Raw genomic sequence first — 23,959 nt, 5'->3', positions numbered from 1 at the left:
CTGCCCGCTCTGTCTTTTGTTTCCGACCCAGAAATGAAAAGCTTTTCCGGTCGCTGTGCTGCCGGCTCGTCAAGAATTCAAATGAGGAATTAAACGCGATGGATCGTGCGTGAAGCATCCAAATTGGCTCCATGGCATTCACTGCGGTGCGGAGCCTTGGACTTGGTCCCTGGTCCGGGAGGGGGGGGACTCGGAACAGTCTAGTGTTAGAAAATGATGTCACAGAGGAGGGGACACAACTAAAATTATGTTTTCATGTAGAGAGCTTGCCACATGCCAGCTCTTTTTTTAAATCGGCAACCCATTCAAAGCCTTCTGCGTTGTTGGGTTGCTGTTTACGTGATACTTCCTGCCTCGAACAGGAAGTGCTCGCAGCTGGGCCCAAAATGGCTGCTCCCTGTAGGTTCTTCCTACTGATTTCCTGAAGGCATCGTGGGGTTTCCTTGTGTGCCGGTACCGGCTCGTCTCTGGCATTGGGCCAGACTGTCTCTGGTATCTGTGGAGGGGGGGTCTCTCACACCTAAACATTTTTTTGGTTTGTTTCATCTGAAACCAACCAATCACAGTCTTGGACTAAACGCTGTTTAGCTGTAATACTTCACTCGGATACGATTAGCGTTACCTGCCTGCCGTGGAGGCCGTTGGATCGGTTGGGTGGATAGAAGAGTCAGCTTTTTATGTTTCTTTTAGTTTTTTGGTCCGTGCCGCACCTGTTTGCTCCATTAGATTGGCAGCCGCTAATTTCTGAAAAGCAGTCATTTTGTCAAATTGCCTGTGTTAAATATCACGCAGAAACTCCCCGACTTTATCCGAACAAAGCTGATTGTGTCATGTTGACAGAAGCTGCAGTTGCGAGCTTGTCCGGACAGGATCTGATTGTTCGGTCCGAGGGCTTCTCATTCAGCGCTGGAATCCCCGGGTTTTCTCCCGCTGACAGGTAGTGTCAGGACCCGCTAATGAACCAGATCTAATCTTCTGCATGAAGAACGCCGGAGCGCTGCTTCCGAGCTCCGCAGACCCCCTCACTCCGTGAACACCGCCATGGAGTATGATGCCGGTATATCGCTCAATCAATAATCGTACCAATAATTAAATACATAAAGCGATTTAACGAAGGACGGGAGAGACGTTTACTTCAAAAGAAGAGAAAAAAGAGACAACAAGAGACCGGAATCTAACACTATAGGGTCGGAGGCTTTGATGGAATGTAAAGTTTTACTTTACTGAGAGGGTGGTAGATAAGTGGAACAGCCTCCCAGCAGAAGTGGTAGAGAGTAATACAGTGAGGGTATTAAACATGTACGGCTCCTGAATCTAAGACGAGACCAAGACTGCTCGCTCAAAGTCGGCGATAGAGAGCGTTCATGCGCGGTCAGCGTTCGTGGTTATACGTAGTTAGTGAAATGATGGACGTTTTGGCGAGCTCCCAGCCGCAGCCTTCGGCAGATTGCACTCGCCCCGAGCCAAGTTTCTGTGCAGATAAAGCAGCGAGATGATAGCGTGCGTCCGGGTTTAATGTATCCCAGCGGCAGGAACTAACCGCGGCTGGGAATAATGCTGTCATTCATGCGCCGTTTGCTTGCGGGAGGAAAACATGCGATAAATACCATTACTGTCATTTACTGCAAAACCATTAGCTACGGGGGGACGGAAACGGTTACAGGACAGCAACGCTCATTATCCTCAGCCGCTCCGGAGTCTGGGGTTACGTGGGAGCTTCTGCTTAGGGTAGACATTATCTACGATTGCCCTTCTGAACATAACATCTCGAGGGCCGGGGTTGTCGTTGTTTGATTCCAGGAATAGGCGTTCTATTTCGGATAGAATGTCGCACCCCGGAGGCAGAAACCCCGGGATCAGTAAACCAGAATGTCTCCTCTTTTTACCCAATTCTATGCAGATCCCCCGTAGCCGAGTCAGTCTGTTGGCACCCGCATGCTCTGTGCGGGGCTTGGCCTGGTAATGGGGGGCAATTATTGTGATAAGTGTTATAATTGCAATATTCTGAACCAAAAAAGGGCTTTTGGGAACCTTCCCCCGAGACCCTCTGTCAGGGGTTTCTGTAGTCGCGGGTCCAGGGGCTGCAGACACCTCTAAGGAAGACGGATTGAGGACTTCGGGGGTGAGTCGGTCGCCGTCAGACCTTCCAACATAAAACATTTAATGGAAAAGTCACTTCAAGGGTTCGGGTGTTTAGGTTTTAAATCTCTCCGCAAATTGTCTGTTTCCAGATCTCTGTAAATTGGGGTCCTGGAGAAGAGAGCAGACGGGAGAATAAATCATCTGGGATTCTTCTGGACGTCTGTAATGCCTTAGAGTGATAAGAGTTATCCTGCGTCGTCTGATCACATGTCTGTTTAACTAACAAGGGTGTCAGATAAAAGCTGTCAGGGCCGTGTGGCTTTTGTCAAAGAGTTAGAGCCTTCTTGCCTCCGTCATATCTGGACTTTCCGACTCATTTATTTATTGACGGATTGTTTTATATAGCGCCATCATATTCAGTGGCGCTGTACAATGGGTCTCTTCCAGATCCCCTTGTTCTCACACAGACCGGCACAACCCGCACAATTAAAAGACCCGGGTTACTTCCAACGATATTCCCACAAACCAGTGCCGAGCGTGATCCACAAATAGTTAAACTCAGAAGTAAAAATGGAGTCCGGTTCTTATCGGTTTTTCCTGTGGATTCCTCATTTGGCTACGGAATGAAGAGGTGTTTATAGTACGAGGTTACTGGCTCTCACGTGGAGATAAAAAGCCTCTAACAGCTCAAGGCGGGAGCTCTTGTGTTATCAGGGGGCTCTCGGCACCTTTAACGTGGCAGTAAACGTGTCTGCTTCACCCCAGCGCCCTTATTTACTGGGGCACAGGAGACTGGCCCCCGACATCTGGTCTTCCTGGCCCCTGACATCCGGTCTTCCTGGCCCCCCGACATCTGGTCTTCCTGGCCCCGCAACATCTGTTCTTCCTGGCCCCACAACATCTGTTCTTCCTGGCCCCCCGACATCCGGTCTTCCTGGCCCCCCGAAATCCGGTCTTCCTGGCCCCCCGACATCCGTTCTTCCTGGCCCCCCGGCATCCGGTCTTCCTGGCCCCCCGACATCTGTTCTTCCTGGCCCCCCGGCATCCGGTCTTCCTGGCCCCCCGGCATCCGGTCTTCCTGGCCCTCCAAGATCCAGGTTTTCATGAACGCTACGTAATAAAAGGAAAGAAAAAACAAAACAATAATTACAATTTTAAAAGAGAACGTCAGCGTTACATCAGCGATTATAAACCGGATGCACGGATTTCACCGGGTGAGTTGCCGGGACGCCGGTCCTCGAGACGTTGTTTCTAACTTTACAAGAAAACAATGAACGGCTTTAAGTTGTAAAAGCCGTTTCTGTGACTCAGAGATAATTCTCTCAAAGGGGAACGGTGAAACCCGATGAGGATTACAGAAGAAAACAAGAACGGGAGGAAAAAACAACAAAAGAGCTAAAGTTGAGTTGGCCTCGTGATGTTTGAGGTCTTCATCTGAGGTTCAAAGTCTCCTCTGTTTGTTGATGCAGATTGCCGGTCATCCAGCCTGCAAATCGGGATATACCGGCCCCCGTGTGCTTCAGAAATCCTGCCCGGGGGGGGCACGTCTGCGCCTCAGTCTCCAAACCGGTGAAGTCTCCACGCAGGTCCCTTGGCTTCCTCGTTCTGGAGAATCGGTCCTTGCCCTCAAATCTTGTATCTCTTTTTTTTTCACGGTGATAATTGTAAAATAAGCAGCTCGCTGGTGAATGGAGGGTCCGTGGCACGGGGGGGGGGGGGGGGCTTATGAAGCTCAATGCTGTTGTCATTAAGCTCTTGCCGATACTCAGAAACGAGACTTTCTTACGGCAGCACAGGTCATGTCTGCGTCCCATACGTCCCGTCGGGATTCCCCGCTCCCGGACTGCCACGGTTTCGTCACCACCTGAGAGCCTTATTCACTAAATCGTTGGTGTGAGAAGTAAAATGTCGGCTCGACAACTTCGTTGTGCGTTACAAGTGCAATGCTTTGTAGTGCGTAATGAAGCGGGTAAATTAACCCCTTAAGGACAATGCATTGTGAGCCTGTAGACAGCCGATTTTTCCCAATAAAACGTGCACTCGCAGGCAGTCTGATGGGGGCATCGGGTCGCTGATCGATGGGCTCCAAATATTTGCGCATCTCACGGTATCTGCACGGTATCTACGCGGTATCTATGCGGTATCTGCACTGTATCTGCACGGTATCTACGCGGTATCTACGCGGTATCTATGCAGTATCTGCACGGTATCTGCGCGGTATCTATGCGGTATCTGCACGGTATCTGCGCGGTATCTATGCGGTATCTGCACGGTATCTGCGCGGTATCTGCATGTTATCTGTATGTATAGAACGCCCTGTTTACCGAGATCGACCTGAATTATCTAAAAGCCAACAGAAGAACGAGAGCCCTGAGGTCAGCTGGGTTTTATCAGCTGCGTCAAACACATGCTGCCGCAGACCACGCCGGGACACCCCGTACGGGCAGTGAGTGCTCGCTCATTGGCTTAGAGTGCAGGGAAAAGTACCAGTCTGGGGGGTACTGTTGGCCCTGGTTAGATCAGTACGTCGGCCCTGTACAATGTATGGTTAGATTAGTAAGTCGATCCCTGTATAATGTATGGTTAGATCAGTAAGTCGGCCCTGTATAATGTATGGTTAGATCAGTAAGTCGGCCCTGTATAATGTATGGTTAAATTAGTAAGTCGGCCCTGTATAATGTATGGTTAGATCAGTAAGTCAGCCCTGTATAATGTATGGTTAGATCAGTAAGTCAGCCCTGTATAATGTATGGTTAAATCAGTAAGTCAGCCCTGTATAATGTATGGTTAAATCAGTAAGTCGGCCCTGTATAATGTATGGTTAAATCAGTAAGTCGGCCCTGTATAATGTATGGTTAGATCAGTAAGTCAGCCATGTATAATGTATGGTTAGATCAGTAAGTCAGCCCTGTATAATGTATGGTTAAATCAGTAAGTCGGCCCTGTATAATGTATGGTTAAATCAGTAAGTCGGCCCTGTACAATGTATGGTTAGATCAGTAAGTCAGCCCTGTATAATTTATGGTTAAATCAGTAAGTCGGCCCTGTATAATGTATGGTTAAATAAAAAAGTCGGCCCTGTATAATGTATGGTTAGATCAGTAAGTCAGCCCTGTATAATGTATGGTTAAATCAGTAAGTCGGCCCTGTACAATGTATGGTTAGATCAGTAAGTCAGCCCTGTATAATGTATGGTTAGATCAGTAAGTCGGCCCTGTACAATGTATGGTTAAATCAGTAAGTCGGCCCTGTATAATGTATGGTTAGATCAGTAAGTCAACCCCTGTATAATGTATGGTTAGATCAGTACATCGGCCCTGTATAATGTATGGTTAGATCAGTAAGTCGGCCCTGTACAATGTATGGTTAGATCAGTAAGTCAGCCCTGTATAATGTATGGTTAAATCAGTAAGTCGGCCCTGTATAATGTATGGTTAAATCAGTAAGTCGGCCCTGTATAATGTATGGTTAGATCAGTAAGTCAGCCCTGTATAATGTATGGTTAGATCAGTAAGTCGGCCCTGTATAATGTATGGTTAAATCAGTAAGTCGGCCCTGTATAATGTATGGTTAAATCAGTAAGTCGGCCCTGTACAATGTATGGTTAGATCAGTAAGTCAGCCCTGTATAATTTATGGTTAGATCAGTAAGTCAGCCCTGTATAATGTATGGTTAGATCAGTACGTCGGCCCTGTATAATGTATGGTTAGATCAGTAAGTCAGCCCTGTATAATGTATGGTTAGATCAGTAAGTCAGCCCTGTATAATGTATGGTTAGATCAGTAAGTCGGCCCTGTACAATGTATGGTTAAATCAGTAAGTCGGCCCTGTATAATGTATGGTTAGATCAGTAAGTCAACCCCTGTATAATGTATGGTTAGATCAGTACATCGGCCCTGTATAATGTATGGTTAAATCAGTAAGTCGGCCCTGTATAATGCATGGTTAAATCAGTAAGTCGGCCCTGTATAATGTATGGTTAAATCAGTACGTCGGCCCTGTATAATGTATGGTTTTATCAGTAAGTCGGCCCTGTATAATGTATGGTTTTATCAGTAAGTCAGCCCTGTACAATGTATGGTTAGATCAGTAAGTCAGCCCTGTATAATGTATGGTTAGATCCGTTAGTCGGCCCTGTATAATGTATGGTTAAATCAGTAGTCGGCCCTGTATAATGTATGGTTAAATCAGTAAGTCAGCCCTGTATATTGTATGGTTAAATCAGTAAGTCGGCCCTGTATAATGTATGGTTTTATCAGTAAGTCAGCCCTGTATAATGTATGGTTAGATCAGTAAGTCGGCCCTGTATAATGTATGGTTAGATCAGTAAGTCAGCCCTGTATAATGTATGGTTAGATCAGTAAGTCGGCCCTGTATAATGTATGGTTAGATCAGTAAGTCAACCCCTGTATAATGTATGGTTAGATCAGTACATCGGCCCTGTATAATGTATGGTTAGATCAGTAAGTCGGCCCTGTATAATGTATGGTTAAATCAGTAAGTCGGCCCTGTATAATGTATGGTTAAATCAGTAAGTCGGCCCTGTATAATGTATGGTTAAATCAGTACGTCGGCCCTGTATAATGTATGGTTTTATCAGTAAGTCAGCCCTGTACAATGTATGGTTAGATCAGTAAGTCAGCCCTGTATAATGTATGGTTAGATCAGTAAGTCGGCCCTGTATAATGTATGGTTAAATCAGTAAGTCAGCCCTGTATATTGTATGGTTAAATCAGTAAGTCGGCCCTGTATAATGTATGGTTTTATCAGTAAGTCAGCCCTGTATAATGTATGGTTAAATCAGTAAGTCGGCCCTGTATAATGTATGGTTTTATCAGTAAGTCAGCCCTGTATAATGTATGGTTAGATCAGTAAGTCGGCCCTGTATAATGTATGGTTAGATCAGTAAGTCGGCCGTGTATAATGTATGGTTAAATCAGTAAGTCGGCCCTGTACAATGTATGGTTAGATCAGTAAGTCGATCCCTGTATAATGTATGGTTAGATCAGTAAGTCAGCCCTGTATAATGTATGGTTAGATCAGTAAGTCAGCCCTGTATAATGTATGGTTAAATCAGTAAGTCGGCCCTGTATAATGTATGGTTAAATCAGTAAGTCGGCCCTGTACAATGTATGGTTAGATCAGTAAGTCAGCCCTGTATAATTTATGGTTAAATCAGTAAGTCGGCCCTGTATAATGTATGGTTAAATCAAAAAGTCGGCCCTGTATAATGTATGGTTAGATCAGTAAGTCGGCCCTGTATAATGTATGGTTAAATCAGTAAGTCGGCCCTGTACAATGTATGGTTAGATCAGTAAGTCAGCCCTGTATAATGTATGGTTAGATCAGTAAGTCAGCCCTGTATAATGTATGGTTAAATCAGTAAGTCGGCCCTGTACAATGTATGGTTAGATCAGTAAGTCAGCCCTGTATAATTTATGGTTAAATCAGTAAGTCGGCCCTGTATAATGTATGGTTAAATCAGTAAGTCGGCCCTGTATAATGTATGGTTAGATCAGTAAGTCGACCCCTGTATAATGTATGGTTAGATCAGTACATCGGCCCTGTACAATGTATGGTTAGATCAGTAAGTCGGCCCTGTATAATGTATGGTTAAATCAGTAAGTCGGCCCTGTATAATGTATGGTTAAATCAGTAAGTCGGCCCTGTATAATGTATGGTTAAATCAGTAAGTCAGCCCTGTATATTGTATGGTTAAATCAGTAAGTCGGCCCTGTATAATGTATGGTTTTATCAGTAAGTCAGCCCTGTATAATGTATGGTTAGATCAGTAAGTCGGCCCTGTATAATGTATGGTTAGATCAGTAAGTCGGCCCTGTATAATGTATGGTTAGATCAGTAAGTCAGCCCTGTATAATGTATGGTTAGATCAGTAAGTCGGCCCTGTATAATGTATGGTTAGATCAGTAAGTCAGCCGTGTATAATGTATGGTTAGATCAGTAAGTCAGCCCTGTATAATGTATGGTTAGATCAGTAAGTCGGCCCTGTATAATGTATGGTTAGATCAGTAAGTCAGCCGTGTATAATGTATGGTTAAATCAGTAAGTCGGCCCTGTATAATGTATGGTTTTATCAGTAAGTCAGCCCTGTATAATGTATGGTTAAATCAGTAAGTCAGCCCTGTATAATGTATGGTTTTATCAGTAAGTCGGCCCTGTATAATGTATGGTTAGATCAGTAAGTCGGCCCTGTATAATGTATGGTTAGATCAGTAAGTCAGCCCTGTATAATGTATGGTTGTAAGTCTTGCCGATCAGTTCCTTGCAGGATAGTCGGCCGGGGCTGGTGCTGATAACATCGGACCCCTTATTCCATTTCCCAGCCGTTTAGGTGATCAGCCGGTGAACGAGGTGTAATGATTGACAGAAATGCTGCATTTTGCCCCGTTACGCGCCCCGCAGGCGGTGAGGCTTTACCTTTGCCCGTGGTGGTGACTCTGGACCTTGACACATGTTGTGTTATGAATGAAGTGTTCTGGTCGTGTTCTCCGTGTCATGGCAGCCGGGGGCCGGGATTCGCTGCTCTCTCTTTGTAAAGACGCGAGGGTCCGGCTGCCCCGGGCGCTGAGGAGGAAGATGCGGCGGCTCACGGAGGGTCTGCTGGATGTAAGTAGACCGCAGCGTTTCCCCGGATGGCCGCTTGGACGGGGTTCATACTGTGTCAGCGAGGTGGGATTTATAAGGTGGAGGAGTTTATTCACTAAGAGTTTGCACTGAATGCTTTATGCACGATGAAGGCCGTCGTCTCAGGAAAGGTAGGATCGGCTGAGCTGGCCCTGGATAATGCATAAGTCAGCGGGTGGATTTAAGTGAAACCCACTTCTTGTGGATGAGGCTCCCTGAATGTAGTTCTGTATAATGCAGTGAATTAAGGGAGTTGAAACTCCAGCTCTCCTGCAAACTCCCACTTTAGTAAATAAACTCCAAAGCCGTTTCGGCCGCTGAGCCGGTGGGAGAGAATCGTATTCCAGAACCGGCTGAAAGCAGAGACCGGGGAATGGAAACGGAACCGGGAGCCCCGGAGAAGCTGCTGCAGTGAGGTGTGACCCCGCAGCGACGCGTGACCCCGCAGCGACGTGTGACCCCGCAGCGATGTGTGACCCCGCAGCAATGTGTGACCCCGCAGCGATGTGTTACCTGCAGTGAGGTGTGACCCCGCAGCGACGCGTGACCCCGCAGCGACGCGTGACCCCGCAGCAATGTGTGACCCCGCAGCGACGTGTGACCCCGCAGCAATGTGTGACCCCGCAGCGACAGATTCACCCCGTGAAACTTTCACAACCAGACCTTTAACGTTCACATACAGTCATTCTTCCAAAGGATTTACTTTAACTTCTGTACCTGCCATCTGCCAGCTTAGGTTATCCAGTCCCTCTGCTCCCCAAATCAATGAACCCATCCTTACTCCCCTAATGCCCCTCCCCCCCATTGCCCCTCTCTCCCCTTCTTTGCCCCTCTCTCCCCTTCTTTGCCCCTCTCTCCCCCTCTTTGCCCCTCTCTCCCCTTCTTTGCCCCTCTCTCCCCCTCTTTGCCCCTCTCTCCCCCTCTTTGCCCCTCTCGCCTCCCCGATACCCCTCTCTCCTCCCCCTCTTTGCCCCTCTCTCTTCCTCTAATGCCCCTCTCTCTCTTTGGGGAGACAACCGAGTAACAAGTCCTGGCACGACCCGGAGCTGCGGAGTCGGCGGGAATCTGCGCAGAGAACGGCGAATGCGTGTAAATAAACGGCATTCTCACGCCGGCCGCCGGCCCGGACTCGCTGTTTTTATTTTGTGGGTGTTTTTTTCATAGATTTTCCTTTCTGTGCTGTCTGGTTTTTCTTGTTTCGCTTCTTTTATTAATGTCTTCATTGTGATACGCAGCGTGACCCGGGAGCCTCTGCTCGGATTACAGAAAATCTTTTATAAATATATATAATATTACGATGAGGTTTGATGTGAAATCCTGCTTTTTGGTCAGTGCGCTTGCTCCACGGCCCCATGTCTGCTACTGATTTGTAAATGAAATGGTTAATAGAGCTAATTCCCCGCAGGAAGCGAGGAGGTTCTGTACATCAACACGCGTGGCTCGGCGTGTTACATGTGTAAGCGGATGTGTAGATTTGGTGTGACAAGTCCTAATCCTCTCCGATGGAAAAAACCTGCATTCTGTGACTTTTTTTACCCCCCAAACTGAACACTTAAAGCGAAAAAATCCAGCGCAGACAGAGCTACATTTTTCAAAAAGTTTTAAGTAATTTGTTTAGTTTTAGGGTAAAACGGCCTGTTTTGCTCCACGTCGTATTTCATACGAGTAAATGAGCCGCACCGCGAGCGTCTCGTTCCGCCTGCGTAGTCGTTTGCCGCGCTCTCGAGTCCCGTCTGGGGATCCTGGCGGCTGCGTGGTGTGGCCCTGCGTGGTGTGGCCCTGCGTGGTGTGGCCCTGCGTAGTGTGGCCCTTGTGGTTTGCTCCTGGGGGCCCCACGGCGTGGCTGGCAGGCAGGAGTTATTATGGAGTAATACGATATAACGCGTCCGTTTCTATGACATCACAAGGAGACGTGACGTATTATCCAGATATTGTGCTGGAGCCGTCCCTGCGGATGGGGGGACAGGGACCCCCTCCATGCAGCTCCGGGCTATAATGTATGTGTTTATATACATTATACATCATCCTCTGCGAAAAGGCTGACATTAAGAGTATAAACAGGATTTACACGGCTTTCTCCGTATCCAGAGCGGGAAACCATCCGGGGCCCCCGCCAGGTGGGGCGTCAGACGGGCCTCTCTGTCCGCGTCCCCCGGGGCTGGCAGTACCCTGCGTTGTTGATGTTGCATGAGAATTTCCCACGCTTACCTTGGACGTGTGAGAGGTCCGGAGGTCAGCGCGGCGCGCAGGCCGTTTTTTATCCCTCCGTACCTGACAGGGATCTGGAGCCGGCCTCCTCCACGTCATCCGGATCTCCTGCTTTATTTCTCCTGGGACAGGAGGACATGTTTGATAAACACGGGAGAGCAGACCTCGCGCGGTTCCTTCGCTCGTTGAGACGGGTCAGGCGGACGGATGCCGGCGTCACCCGCTTTGAGCCGGGAGTTATTTAGTAATTCGGGCTTTACAGAAACGGGGTACATTGTGCCTGTTTTTCATCTTCGTTGAATTATCCCTTTCGTTTCAGGGTTGGTTCGTTCACCTCAGTGGTAACATTGTTCCAGTCGGTTTAGATTTCTACGATTTGACATTTGGGGGGGGGGCGGTCTGCTCTGATTGGCTGTTAATAACATCCGTTTCTCCTTATTCCTGCAGGTCTACACTTCCCACGGACCCTCGGTCATCATGCCCACATGGTTCTGCTCCAGGGAGTGGTTCTGCCACGTCGGACAGTTTGTCGAGGACGGCACGGTGAGCCCAGCAAATCGCCGCGTGCTCCGGGGGTCATGATCCTCCCCGAGAGATACGCGCCGTGCATTAAACACCCAAACCGTTTTACCGGGGTGGGGTGCGTGTAATGAGTGTACCCCCTTACCTTAACCTCAGGGTTACGCCTCGTTCCTTTGTGGGTACCGGTAGGTGTCCGGGGGCCGTTACCCGCGAGGCGCTGCCTTTGAGGGAACCGTATAAGGAATATTTATAGGGATTAAGAATTCGCTTTATAAGGAGACATCTCGGCCGATCTCTGACACTTCTTATTTCTTCAGCCTTTAAAGGCCGGCGCTTTTCCACTTATTATCAGAATCCCGAGCGATGAGGACAGGCTGTCACGGTGCCAGGATCAACATCGCCGCAGCCGGGCTCATCCCGTACAAAAGATCACCAAGCGATGTCGCGGGACAGAGGGCTGGTGTGTTTATTTTGTCAAAGCAGCGAGGATCGGCCGCGATGAGCGCAATACGTTGGGATTATATATCGTGTTACTGATGCTGGAGAAGGTCCTCTGTGCTACATGTTACAGCGTGCGATACGTTAACAGAGCAATGACACCCCCAAGATCGTCAGTGATGGGGGGATTCTGCCCTGGGGAGCGTGCAGGGTTACAACATCATTAGCTGTCACAAGGGCTCACACTCTAATAATGAGAGACTGATAAACGTCTAGTCTAGCGCTGTAACGTTTTCCCCACTCGTAGAAATAAGAAATGCCGTCTTCCGCTGCTCCCCGGTGTAAGTTCCTCGTGGAGGTGGCACTAGGTGAGGAAAGCCTCCTCCATCACCGCTATCAGTAATCACACGCGGCCCCCGCACTCGCCTTTAGGCACACAAAGTGCTCATGATTTTTTTTATAGCATTTATCCCAAAAAGGCATTAACTCCCCAGTTGTTTTGGGGATTTTCACTGGAGAAAGCAGTTATGATAACTAATTAATTGCATGTTCTAGAGCTAAAAGCCCCCTGACGCTGCGGGGTAACAGTGCGTTTATTGTGTTCTGTACTAATTGCACCAAATGTTAGCTGTACCTGCGCGGATTCAGTGCCAGGGCTTGGGGTGTGAAATGCAGCCGCTAGAATAATGTTAGTTTTGCGCAGAGCCGGGGGAACGAACTGAGAGAGGAATGAAACCGTCAGCAAGACGTCGGCCACAGCTTCCTGAAGCCTCTGCTGCCGTTACGCCTCCGGCAATCACAGGCGCACAACAGGAGGCTGTTCTGTCTCTGGCACGGAGGGGAAATCATTTAACGTTCTACCTGGGGTGGAATTATTACGTAAATCGCCCCCTGTTTCCCACCCGAGGTCGCTGGGATTTCTGATCCAGCGCCTTGTGTTGGGTTTGTCGCTTCCCTGTTACATCGCGGGAATGAAAGCGAGACAATGGGAGACAAAGTAACAAATACAGCGAATGAACATAACCCTGAGAACGCATTCTGTCCATGATGTGTAGAGCCGTGGGCTCCCCACACCTGGTTTTGTGGCCCCTGATGTTACTTTCATCTTCTTGCTTCTGTGATGTGTGAATAATAATCCAATAACTGGTAATCTTATCGCGCTCGGGGGGGGGCTGTAACCGGAGGTCAAATAATGTTTCCTATTCTCTAAAGAAAACCCCACATTTTAACTTTTTTTTCTTTTTTAGGGGACCCCAGAAGACTTGCTGTTTTTTTATGAGCACCTTCGCAAGGGTGGCGGTGTGCAGCGGGTGGATGAGTGTCTCCTGAAATATCGCTACCATGAGCATGCTGCCACGCACTCGGTGTCAGAGTAAGTCCTCCCCACACACAGCCACGTGTCTGTCGTTGTATATGAAACATAAGTGAGTGGTCTGTGCAGCCTAGCGCCTCGGGAAATTATTTGTGGTGATTATTTATTAGCAAACATTGCAGCTTGTAATATCCCAGGATGCACCTGGCCTCTTTCTTAGTAAGCGGTGGAAATGATGATGCTGGTTATAATAATTCCTGGAAATGTAGTGATTATAAATTATAAAATATTCAAATGAAATCACAGAACTGATCTTTAATAGAGAATTATGTTGATTTTTGTTTCCTGGGCTGTTGGAATGCAGTAAGTGCTGGCGAGGGATCTTATGGCATGCGGTGCACCAATCTCTGCCGGGGCTCTCTGAGTTGTTTGCCGAGCTGCCGGGGCTCTCTGAGTTGTTTGCCGAGCTGCCGGGGCTCTCTGAGTTGTTTGCCGAGCTGCCTGGGCTCTCTGAGTTGTCTCCGGAGCTGCCGGGGCTCTCTGAGTTGTCTGCGGTGCTGCCGGGCTCCCTGAGTTGTCTGCGGAGCTGCCGGGGCTTTCTGAGCTGGCTGCCGGGGCTCCCTGGGTTGTCTGCGGAGCTGCCGGGGCTTTCTGAGCTGGCTGCCGAGCTGCCGGGGCTCCCTGAGTTGTCTGCGGAGCTGCCGGGGCTCCCTGAGTTGTCTGCGGAGCTGCCTGGGCTTTCTGAGCTGGCTGCCGAGCTGCCGGGGCTCTCTGAGCTGTCTGCGGCGCTGCCGGGGCTCTCTGAGCTGTCTGCGGAGCTGTCGGGGCTCTCTGAGCTGTCTGCGGAGCTGCCGGGGCTCTCTGAGTTGTTTGCCGAGCTGCCGGGGCTCTCTGAGTTGTTTGCCGAGCTGCCTGGGCTCTCTGAGTTGTCTCCGGAGCTGCCGGGGCTCTCTGAGTTGTCTGCGGAGCTGCCGGGGCTCTCTGAGCTGTCTGCGGTGCTGCCGGGGCTCCCTGAGTTGTCTGCGGAGCTGCCGGGGCTTTCTGAGCTGGCTGCTGGGGCTCCCTGGGTTGTCTGCGGAGCTGCCGGGGCTTTCTGAGCTGGCTGCCGAGCTGCCGGGGCTCCCTGAGTTGTCTGCGGAGCTGCCGGGGCTCCCTGAGTTGTCTGCGGAGCTGCCGGGGCTTTCTGAGCTGGCTGCCGAGCTGCCGGGGCTCTCTGAGTTGTTTGCCGAGCTGCCTGGGCTCTCTGAGTTGTCTCCGGAGCTGCCGGGGCTCTCTGAGTTGTCTGCGGAGCTGCCGGGGCTCTCTGAGCTGTCTGCGGTGCTGCCGGAGCTCCCTGAGTTGTCTGCGGAGCTGCCGGGGCTTTCTGAGCTGTCTGCCGAGCTGCCGGGGCTCTCTGAGTTGTTTGCCGAGCTGCCGGGGCTCTCTGAGTTGTTTGCCGAGCTGCCTGGGCTCTCTGAGTTGTCTCCGGAGCTGCCGGGGCTCTCTGAGTTGTCTGCGGAGCTGCCGGGGCTCTCTGAGCTGTCTGCGGTGCTGCCGGGGCTCCCTGAGTTGTCTGCGGAGCTGCCGGGGCTTTCTGAGCTGTCTGCCGAGCTGCCGGGGCTCCCTGAGTTGTCTGCGGAGCTGCCGGGGCTTTCTGAGCTGGCTGCCGAGCTGCCGGGGCTCCCTGAGTTGTCTGCGGAGCTGCCGGGGCTCCCTGAGTTGTCTGCGGAGCTGCCGGGGCTCCCTGAGTTGTCTGCCGAGCTGCCGGGGCTCTCTGAGCTGTCTGCCGAGCCTTGGTTTGTCTATGAGGCCCTAGTTGGTTGTGGGTCGCATCGCACTTTCCAAGTAAAACATGCCTCTCGGAGCAGCGCTGTGTATTATTACTTATTTATTTATTAATAGTGAAAAACCCTTTCTCTTTGAAGGGTGCAGCCGGTCCTCCCACACCGAGAACGTACAGCGGCTGATCCAGACTCTATTATAAGATGTCTCGATCTTAATGTGTAAGTTACAGCCCCGTAGTGCCGGAGGGTCAATAAACAGGGGGGAAAACCCACCCAAGACCCCCGTATCTTTTATGATACCCTGGTTGACCCCCCCACGCCGGGATCCCTGGGTGTTTTGCTGGGTCTCAGGTTGCTGGGTTTCGTACAGTTTTTTTGGGATGAAATAAAAAGTTTCTCTCTAAATCTGGAATGGTAACCGGAGTCTGATCTACGGGGAGCCCCGCGGCGTCCGGGCGGCGCAGGTTTACTCTCTAGAGAAGCTCACGGACACCGGGGTTAAAGAGACATCCAACCTGCTGGATCCGAGCGCCTCGCAGAGAGACATCGCCCGGCCTGGTTTGAAACATCAAACATGTTAAGACCGGCGAGATGGGAGATAAAACGGATCGCTTCTGATCTTTGATGGACAGTTTGAGAAGTTTGCTCGGGGGGGTTTCACACGGCGGAGATCAGTACCACGCTGCGCAAATCTTCATTATCTTAACGCATTCAGTGCCAGAGGCTCCCCGTCTCCTTATAAACATTTTGTGCCAATTCAGCAGTATTAGAAATGATTTACGGGGAACCCGCGTGATTTTTTATTTAGACCTCTCAGTAAAGTATAATTTCTCGGCAAACGATTGTTTTCTGTGATTTTCGATTGTTGCTGGATTTGTAATTATTTGTAAGAAGCGCCGTTGATGGCCTTATGAGCTTACAGTCTATCATTCACGTTCTTTATAATGAAAAGATGGCGTGAGCGCTTAGCTTTATGAAGTATTTCACGGGCTCTCGGGGGGCCGGGGACGCAGCCGGAGGGTTTGGCTAATGACTCGCCACGCGTTGGGACTTTGTGTGTCGTGCTTCCCGAGAACACGTTTAGCACCAACTTTCTGGCTCCTGTTTTGCGGCCGAAGTAAAACTCCGGGTTAATTTGCTTTTTCGGAGCGTCCGGAGCCTCATCGCGCAAGCAGGGTACCGGGCCGGCGGCCTCCTCCACGTAGTGACTGGCGTTTGCCACAATATGTCCTCCTTTCATTTAATAGACTGTCCTTTCGAGTCGGTAATTAACGGCTGCTCCGGGACTCTGATTTAACCCAGGAGAAGCCAGGTGAGCGACATTAACCAGCTGCCTGCCAGAGAGATCGGGGCAAATAGCTGGGTTTTTGGTGAACCCCCCCACTTGCTGTTCTCCGTCAGTGGGTTCTCACACTCGTATCAATCGCTCGGAGGCGATAAAACAGCAAGTCCCTGCGGCTCGGGCTGCAGCTGTCCCGGCTCCGCACTGGGAAATGCGTGTGAAGGAGCCCAGGGACTCCGGCTGGGACCGCCCCGGGGCCACAGGCAGGGAGCCAACGTTCTTGGCCTAGGATGTGCTGGTAAAGTCGAGGCGAGACGGAGACCAAAGTGCGGCCGGTCCCGTATTCTTTATTCTAGGCGTATGGGTTTCTTCTGGTCCTGCGCGGGTTAAAAAGTTTTAAACAGCAGGAAATAGAAATAACTGCTGAATCAACCCGATTAGGATCTCGGCGAAGAGGTCGCTCCGTGTAACCGCGTCTTGTACCCCCGGAGGGTGAGCTCTGAAAACACTAGTGAGATTCCGGCGCTGCTGTTATTACCCCGGGCTCCTGGCCAGATGGGTGTGCTGAAATATCCGGTGCCCGATATGAGTCCGCGAGGCCGGCTTGACGCGGGCGCCGTGTACCGGTTATACTGTGTGCTGGGTGACGCGCATGCGCATCGCCGGTAACTTCTGCAACCTGTCTCTATGTAGCGCTGGTTTGTTAATCGGGCCCCGTCTTCTTTAGGGACACCATCTGGGAGCACCGCGTACGCTTCCTCGAGGAGAGGGTCCTTCGGCACTGGCCGTCCTTCACCATCTGGAATGCCGGGAAGCAAGGAAGGAAGCTGTACCGCAGCCTGACGGCCGACAACCGGGCGAAGGTCAGTGTCTGCCGGTACCGTTACGTTTTGTTAATCAATGTTACGTTTCTCGATCCAAGTGTCGGAATAAGTTACGTTTTGTGTTTTTTTTTATACATATTTTCTGAGCGTTAATATCTAGGGCTTTATAACCCAAAACAAGCGGCTTTATTGCCCGTCCCTCTTACTGAGTCCCGCGTTGCACCCGGGTGATCGGGCAGATTGATGAAAGCTCAGGGGGCTACGGACAGAAACCCCCCGCGTCTCCAAAAACATAGACCTTTTCTCACCTCAGATTCACCGTTTTTCAGTAAATGGCATATACTACGAGTTTCTGTCCTGGGTTCTGTTCGCGTAATGAATGACTGTAGGGATTCCGCCGTGTTTTCTTTAGTCCTCCCCGCAGGATTAGTGAGTTAAAGGCAGGTTCGGGGATGTTTGCCGCGTCTATTTATTCTCATAACACGTCGAGGTGCGGGATCCGGGCAGATGTGCGCGGACGATGATGATGATGGACGATCGCCGCTGTCCCCCCGACGTGTTTTCTTTTAATAACTTTACAAACGTTGGGCGTATGATGGCGATCAGGGTCCCGGACCACCCGCAGTTTCCCACCAGAGATTAAAACCTAATCCTGCACCGTAGTTTGTGGGGACGCACCGGGCCCTCGCCTCGGACGTGCCAGGGGGCCGTTGATGGACGGGCAGATACTCCCTGAAGCCCGTGTCCCCCGGTGATAGCTCTGCGGGATTCGCTCTCCGGAGCGGGCGATGTTTTACTGCATTCTCCGACGTCTCCGGGGTCTTCTGCGTCACAGAGCTTATTGATGATCAATAAGGGGCTTCCGTGACACGGTGGGTGTTGTGGCCCTCGTGCTCTTCATTTGATGGCGCTATATAAAACAATAATTAATAATAATAATAATAATAATAATAATAATAATGTGTATTCAGAGAGCTGGGAAATCGCCTTTTGCTAACATTTGTAAAAGCTGAAATTGAACGGCCTCTCATCTCGTCTGAGACGGAAAGCGAACGTTCTCTCCGTGTAAGTGTTGGGGATATAGGAGGATATAGAGAATATATATGGGAGGATATAGAGAATATATATGGGAGGATATAGAGAATATATATGGGAGGATATAGAGAATATATATGGGAGGATATAGAGAATATATATGGGAGGATATAGAGAATATATATGGGAGGATATAGAGAATATATATGGGAGGATATAGAGAATATATATGGGAGGATATAGATAATATATATGGGAGGATATAGAGAATATATATGGGAGGATATAGAGAATATATATGGGAGGATATAGAGAATATATATGGGAGGATATAGAGAATATATATGGGAGGATATAGAGAATATATATGGGAGGATATAGAGAATATATATGGGAGGATATAGAGAATATATATGGGAGGATATAGAGAATATATATGGGAGGATATAGAGAATATATATGGGAGGATATAGAGAATATATATGGGAGGATATAGAGAATATATATGGGAGGATATAGAGAATATATATGGGAGGATATAGAGAATATATATGGGAGGATATAGAGAATATATATGGGAGGATATAGAGAATATATATGGGAGTATATAGAGAATATACCGTATTGGCTTGAATATAGGCCGCACTTTTAAGTCTTTAAAGTGGGGGTGCGGCCTATATTCGGGGTCTGGCGCCGGGCAGGCAGCGGGGTTAGGATACAGATGCCCCGCAGCGGTGCAGGGGACCCGTATCCTACTCTCTCATACGCTCAGACAGCCTCCCCTGCCAGCACTTCCCACGGGGGGAGTCCCGGCACCGCAAGTTGAATACGTGTTATGTGTAGATGTCCCCCGCCGGCCCTGCAAGACCCCGTGGAGTCTGAACCGGTAAGTCTGGTGGGGGGGGGACATCTTGGGGACAGAGTGGCAGCATATCTCGGGGGGTAGAGTTGCAGCATATCTCGGGGGGGGGGGGTAGAGTGGCAGCATATCTCGGGAGGTTGAGTGGCAGCATATCTCGGGGGGGTAGAGTTGCAGCATATCTCGGGGGGGTAGAGTGGCAGCATATCTCGGGGGGGGTAGAGTTGCAGCATATCTCGGGGGGGGGTAGAGTGGCAGCATATCTCGGGGGGGTAGAGTTGCAGCATATCTCAGGGGGTAGAGTTGCAGCATATCTCGGGGGGGTAGAGTGGCAGTATATCTTGGGGGGGGCAGAAACGTTTTTCATTAAAAAAGCACCTAACTTTTAGGGTGCGGCCTATATCCGAGCCAATACGGTATATGGGAGGATATAGAGGATATATAGGAGTATATAGGTTTCCCACTGGGTGATCCGGGGAAGGGGCCGCTCTAGGAATATCGCTCTGTGACTCCTGTGTCGGTCCCGGCGTCCCGATGAACCCGGCGGATAAAAGCCGATTGATTGGAGAATAAGAGAGATCACGTGGGTGACACAGAGACCGCTCTGTAAACACGCAAAGCCGGCATCTCCATTCCCGCAGACGCCGCGATTTCTACAAAAGCAAATAAACCGTTTTACTAACTTAATCAAAGACAGCGGAGAGACCACCCAGCCTGCCGGCCGACGGCTTTTACCCCTTCAGACAAATAAATAACAGACATTGTGCGGCGCTTTCACAAAAAATATTCATGGTCCGGGGCTTGTATGATGCGGCCGGGGTGATGCATAGGGTCAGATCCTGACTCTGCTCTTGGTTTTTCCTCCCCGGTCTCCAGCCGTCGGAAGCCCTACTGAAATCCGGTTTTCTCTCCCCAGGTTGTCGCTTTCTGTGACGTCGATAAGAATAAAATCTCCAAAGGGTTTTACACGTTCGAGGAATCGCAGGTGAGTGTTTTACGTTTCTGGAGGCCTCTGGCAGGTGTTCCCGGGGCCAGCGGATCCGGCTCAATCCATTGTGGGCAGATAAGCCAGACAGGGCATTAATGCGGTCGGGGGCAGCGGCCGGTAATAGGAAAGGAGAGGCTGGGGCCCGTGTCAGGAGGGAAGGGGTTAAACAGGGATGAGCTCCGAAATTATCTCGCTGAATCACGTGTTCTGTTTGGGGTCTTCTTCGGCCCAAATAAGATTTATACAGAAAGGAGTGAGGGGTCTTTCCGGGTTTGGTTTTTTAGGGCCACGTGAGGCTGGGTTTGGAGCCGGCACCCTGTTCTCTGCCGCCGTTACATGGCAGTATTAGCGCATGAAATGTTTATGGTCTCTTGATTAAAGTAAGTGTTGTTGGGGTCCCCCGCTGCAGCTCTAGCCAGACCCTCAGGCCCCCCGCTGCAGCTCTAGCCAGACCCTCAGGCCCCCCGCTGCAGCTCTACCCAGACCCTCGGCCCCCCCGCTGCAGCTCTACCCAGACCCTCAGCCCCCCCGCTGCAGCTCTACCCAGACCCTCGGCCCCCCCGCTGCAGCTCTACCCAGACCCTCGGCCCCCCCTGCTGCAGCTCTACCCAGACCCTCGCCCCCCCCCCGCTGCAGCTCTACCCAGACCCTCGGCCCCCCCCCGCTGAATCTCTACCCAGACCCTTGGCCCCCCGGCATCACATGACGTTTCTTGTCTCTCTATCAGGAGCAGCCGAAGCCGAAGATTCCTGTCATTCACTTTCAAGACGCGAAGCCTCCTTTTATTGTCTGCGTGAAACTGGTGAGTTCTGCCACGCGTGAGCCTTTCGGAGGGCACGTAACACGACACACAGGTCAGAAACTGCGCTGCAGAATATGTTGGTGCTATATTAATAAATAATACTAACTGCACTGACACGCGCACACTAACATCACACACACACACTCAGTCTAAAATCATGCAGTAACACACGCTAATATATACACTCACATACTTAACACATAAAACACACACTCTCTGACTTCATACACTTATACACACTTATCATACAGTAACACGCACACATACACATTCTACCTCCATACAGTAACACGCACACATACACATTCTACCTCCATACAGTAACACGCACACATACACATTCTACCTCCATACAGTAACACGCACACATACACATTCTACCTCCATACAGTAACACACACACACACACATAGTTCCTCCATACAGTAACACACACACACACACATAGTCCCTCCATACAGTAACACGCACACATACACATTCTACCTCCATACAGTAACACACACACACACACATAGTTCCTCCATACAGTAACACGCACACACATTGTTCCTCCATACAGTAACACGCACACATACACATTGTACCTCCATACAGTAACACGCGCACACACACATTGTACCCCCATACAGTAACACGCACACACATTGTACCCCCATACAGTAACACGCACACACATTGTACCTCCATACAGTAACACGCGCACACACACATTGTACCCCCATACAGTAACACGCACACACATTGTACCCCCATACAGTAACACGCACACACATTGTTCCTCCATACAGTAACACGCACACATACACATTGTACCTCCATACAGTAACACGCGCACACACACATTGTACCTCCATACAGTAACACGCGCACACACACATTCTACCTCCATACAGTAACACACGCTAACATTATACACCATAACAGTTATACACACTCTTATGTAGTAACAAGCACACTCAGACAGACACCATACACATTGCGCACACACTCTAAACAGCATACACTAACACACCCGCTAACACAGGGGTTCTCAAACTGCGGCCCTCCAGCTGTTGCAGGACTACATCTCCCATAATGCTCCTTCAGCTAAGGGGCTGGCTGAGGAGTATGGGAGATGTAGTCCTGCAGCACCTGGAGGGCCGAAGTTTGAGAACCCCTGCGCTAACACTATACACTATCACATTCACACTTGATATGAGCGTGTGTTACTGTATGGAGGCAAACATCATACAGTAACATGTACACATACACATGTATCAGCATACACTTCACACTCTTACTCACACATGCTAACACCATAAATCACTTGTTATCATACACTAACAGGCCACACTTTGCCTCTATACAGTAACACACTCAAGCTAACATACAATAACGCCTGCATACAGTGTCTCTACCACCACACACGTACACATACTCACTCTCCAACACCATACACATACTCACAGTAGCGTCAGTTCGATTACATGGGTCATGTGTATGTTTGGTGTAGGTGGCATTAGCTGGATTTACTAATAAATCATTGGTTTAGCTTATTAATACGTGTATCCATGGTAACAGCAATCAGCTGGCACAGCCTACAGTAGCCAATGAGAAATATTTCGGTGCCCCTTTAATTGTAAGACGTCAACTCTACTTAATGCCCAATTTCTGGTAGAAATGTTTCCTTTTCGCTTCTTCTCGTAGTACGGTAATTATCTGATATTTTGTTACCAGGTGGTGTGTCCGTACAGGGGACCGCCTTCCGACAGCCGGGACCGTTTGTAGTCTGACCGTAGATCTGAGGGGTGTCTTGTTCCTGAGTTTTATAGCTTGTTTTTACGATCTGTGCATGCGCCGGCGTTTTCCAGTTTTGGACCCGGCGATTAATTTGGGGCTTACTGTACATGTGAACGGCGTTTGAAGGCTTTACTGTTCATCAAAGGCTCGTAGCGGCCGAGTAAAGCAGTCCTGTTTCAAACACCGGTAACGGAGTCATTATCTCTCCCTTTCATCCGGGCCTCGTAAACTGACGGAAGGCCGGGACTCAGGAGCCGTGTCTTGCGTGTCTTAATGGTGGCCCCGAGGCAGGTGTCTCTTTTCATCCGGGTGAGCTCGGCACGTCTGGCAAACCTGAGCTTGGGCTGATGTTCCTATAGAGGGCCGGTCACTTAAAGTGGCTCCTGGAATTCATTACAGGTTCCCATTAACCTATAGAGAATATAAACAGCCTGTACGCTGCTCGCTTTGCCAGCAGGGGGCGTCACCATAATCTCAGTGATCCTCGGGGGTGGGGAGTTGGTTCTGAGACTTTCCTGGAGACATTAATCTGGACTTTCCTTTATTTTAAGGACCTGACAGGCGGAGGGTTTGAAGAGAACCTGAAATCTCTCAATCTCAGGGAAGGCGTGGATTTCTACCATTTCAACTGACCTCTGTGAACAGGTACACTCATCTCTAGACACTCGGGGGGGGGGGGGTGAGAGGATACACTCATCTCTAAACACGCGGGGGGTGAGCGGGTACACTCATCTCTAAACACGCGGGGGGTGAGCGGATACACTCGTCTCTAGACACTCAGGGTTGAGAGGGGACACTATGAGGGGGTAGGTTTACTCACCTCTAGAGCCCGGCATCCGGCAGATTGGGGCAAACTGTCTGACCTGAAATAATAGTTTGTGTGTATTTTGGGCTGATGACTACTATAGCTGTAGCTGCCACCCAAGAGTGATGGGAGTTTGAGCGCAGGGCGTTCCTCTGTGTGTTTGACCTGAAATAATTAAGCGATTTCCTCTGACCCCTCGGTTCAGAAATCAGGGTGTATTTGTAGCGATCGGTTCCTTGTTGCAGCTTCTCTCTCCGCGCAGGAATCTAACGCCCTCCACTTACTGTCCTCTCTGTCTTACAGGCGCCGTGACGGCCTTCAGCTTATTACTCAACTACCCCGGGAAGGCATGTTGGGGTGGGTGTGCGGTGACAGAGCTGCCCCCCGGTGCAGGACGGTACTATGTCACCCACCATACCTGGAGCGGGCGAGCGTCGCGGAGGGATATCGGGGTACATGCCGAGAACCCTTTCACTGCCAGAATAGAAAGCATTAAGTGGGATGTTCTGCAGCAGACTACATAATAAAGACTCTGGGGAGTGCTCACTCACTCGCAATCTGCCTCTTTCTCTCGGACGCTCCAAGTTCTCAGCAGGGTCCCTGGAAACTCCT

General features: G+C 49.9%; 1 protein-coding gene across 1 annotated transcript; it reads left to right on the top strand.

Annotated features, from left to right (window-relative positions):
- The first annotated feature begins 11,412 nt into the window (after window positions 1–11,412).
- Window positions 11,413–23,174, top strand: LOC149281935 (queuosine-tRNA galactosyltransferase-like). Its single transcript, XM_089498879.1, has 6 exons — window positions 11,413–11,478; window positions 13,143–13,267; window positions 16,980–17,115; window positions 19,887–19,955; window positions 20,686–20,760; window positions 23,094–23,174. Exons 1-6 carry the CDS (start codon window positions 11,413–11,415, stop codon window positions 23,172–23,174), a joined length of 552 nt encoding a protein of 183 aa, XP_089355005.1.
- Window positions 23,175–23,959: the final 785 nt, after the last annotated feature.

This window comes from Sceloporus occidentalis, unplaced genomic scaffold (genome assembly GCF_023333645.1).
Source record: "Sceloporus occidentalis isolate IW3139 unplaced genomic scaffold, rSceOcc1.0.p SCAF_126, whole genome shotgun sequence".
Classification (NCBI taxonomy): domain Eukaryota; kingdom Metazoa; phylum Chordata; class Lepidosauria; order Squamata; family Phrynosomatidae; genus Sceloporus; species Sceloporus occidentalis.
This window is presented reverse-complemented; position numbering and strand designations above follow the sequence as displayed.

Excerpts from the sequence above, each read along its gene's own strand:
- LOC149281935 (XM_089498879.1), top strand. The coding sequence starts at position 11,413 with ATGCCCACATGGTTCTGCTCCAGGGAGTGGTTCTGCCACGTCGGACAG. Across the intron at positions 11,479-13,142 it reads AGTTTGTCGAGGACGGCACG|GGGACCCCAGAAGACTTGCT; the intron begins GTGAGCCCAGCA and ends TTTCTTTTTTAG. Across the intron at positions 13,268-16,979 it reads GCCACGCACTCGGTGTCAGA|GGACACCATCTGGGAGCACC; the intron begins GTAAGTCCTCCC and ends CGTCTTCTTTAG.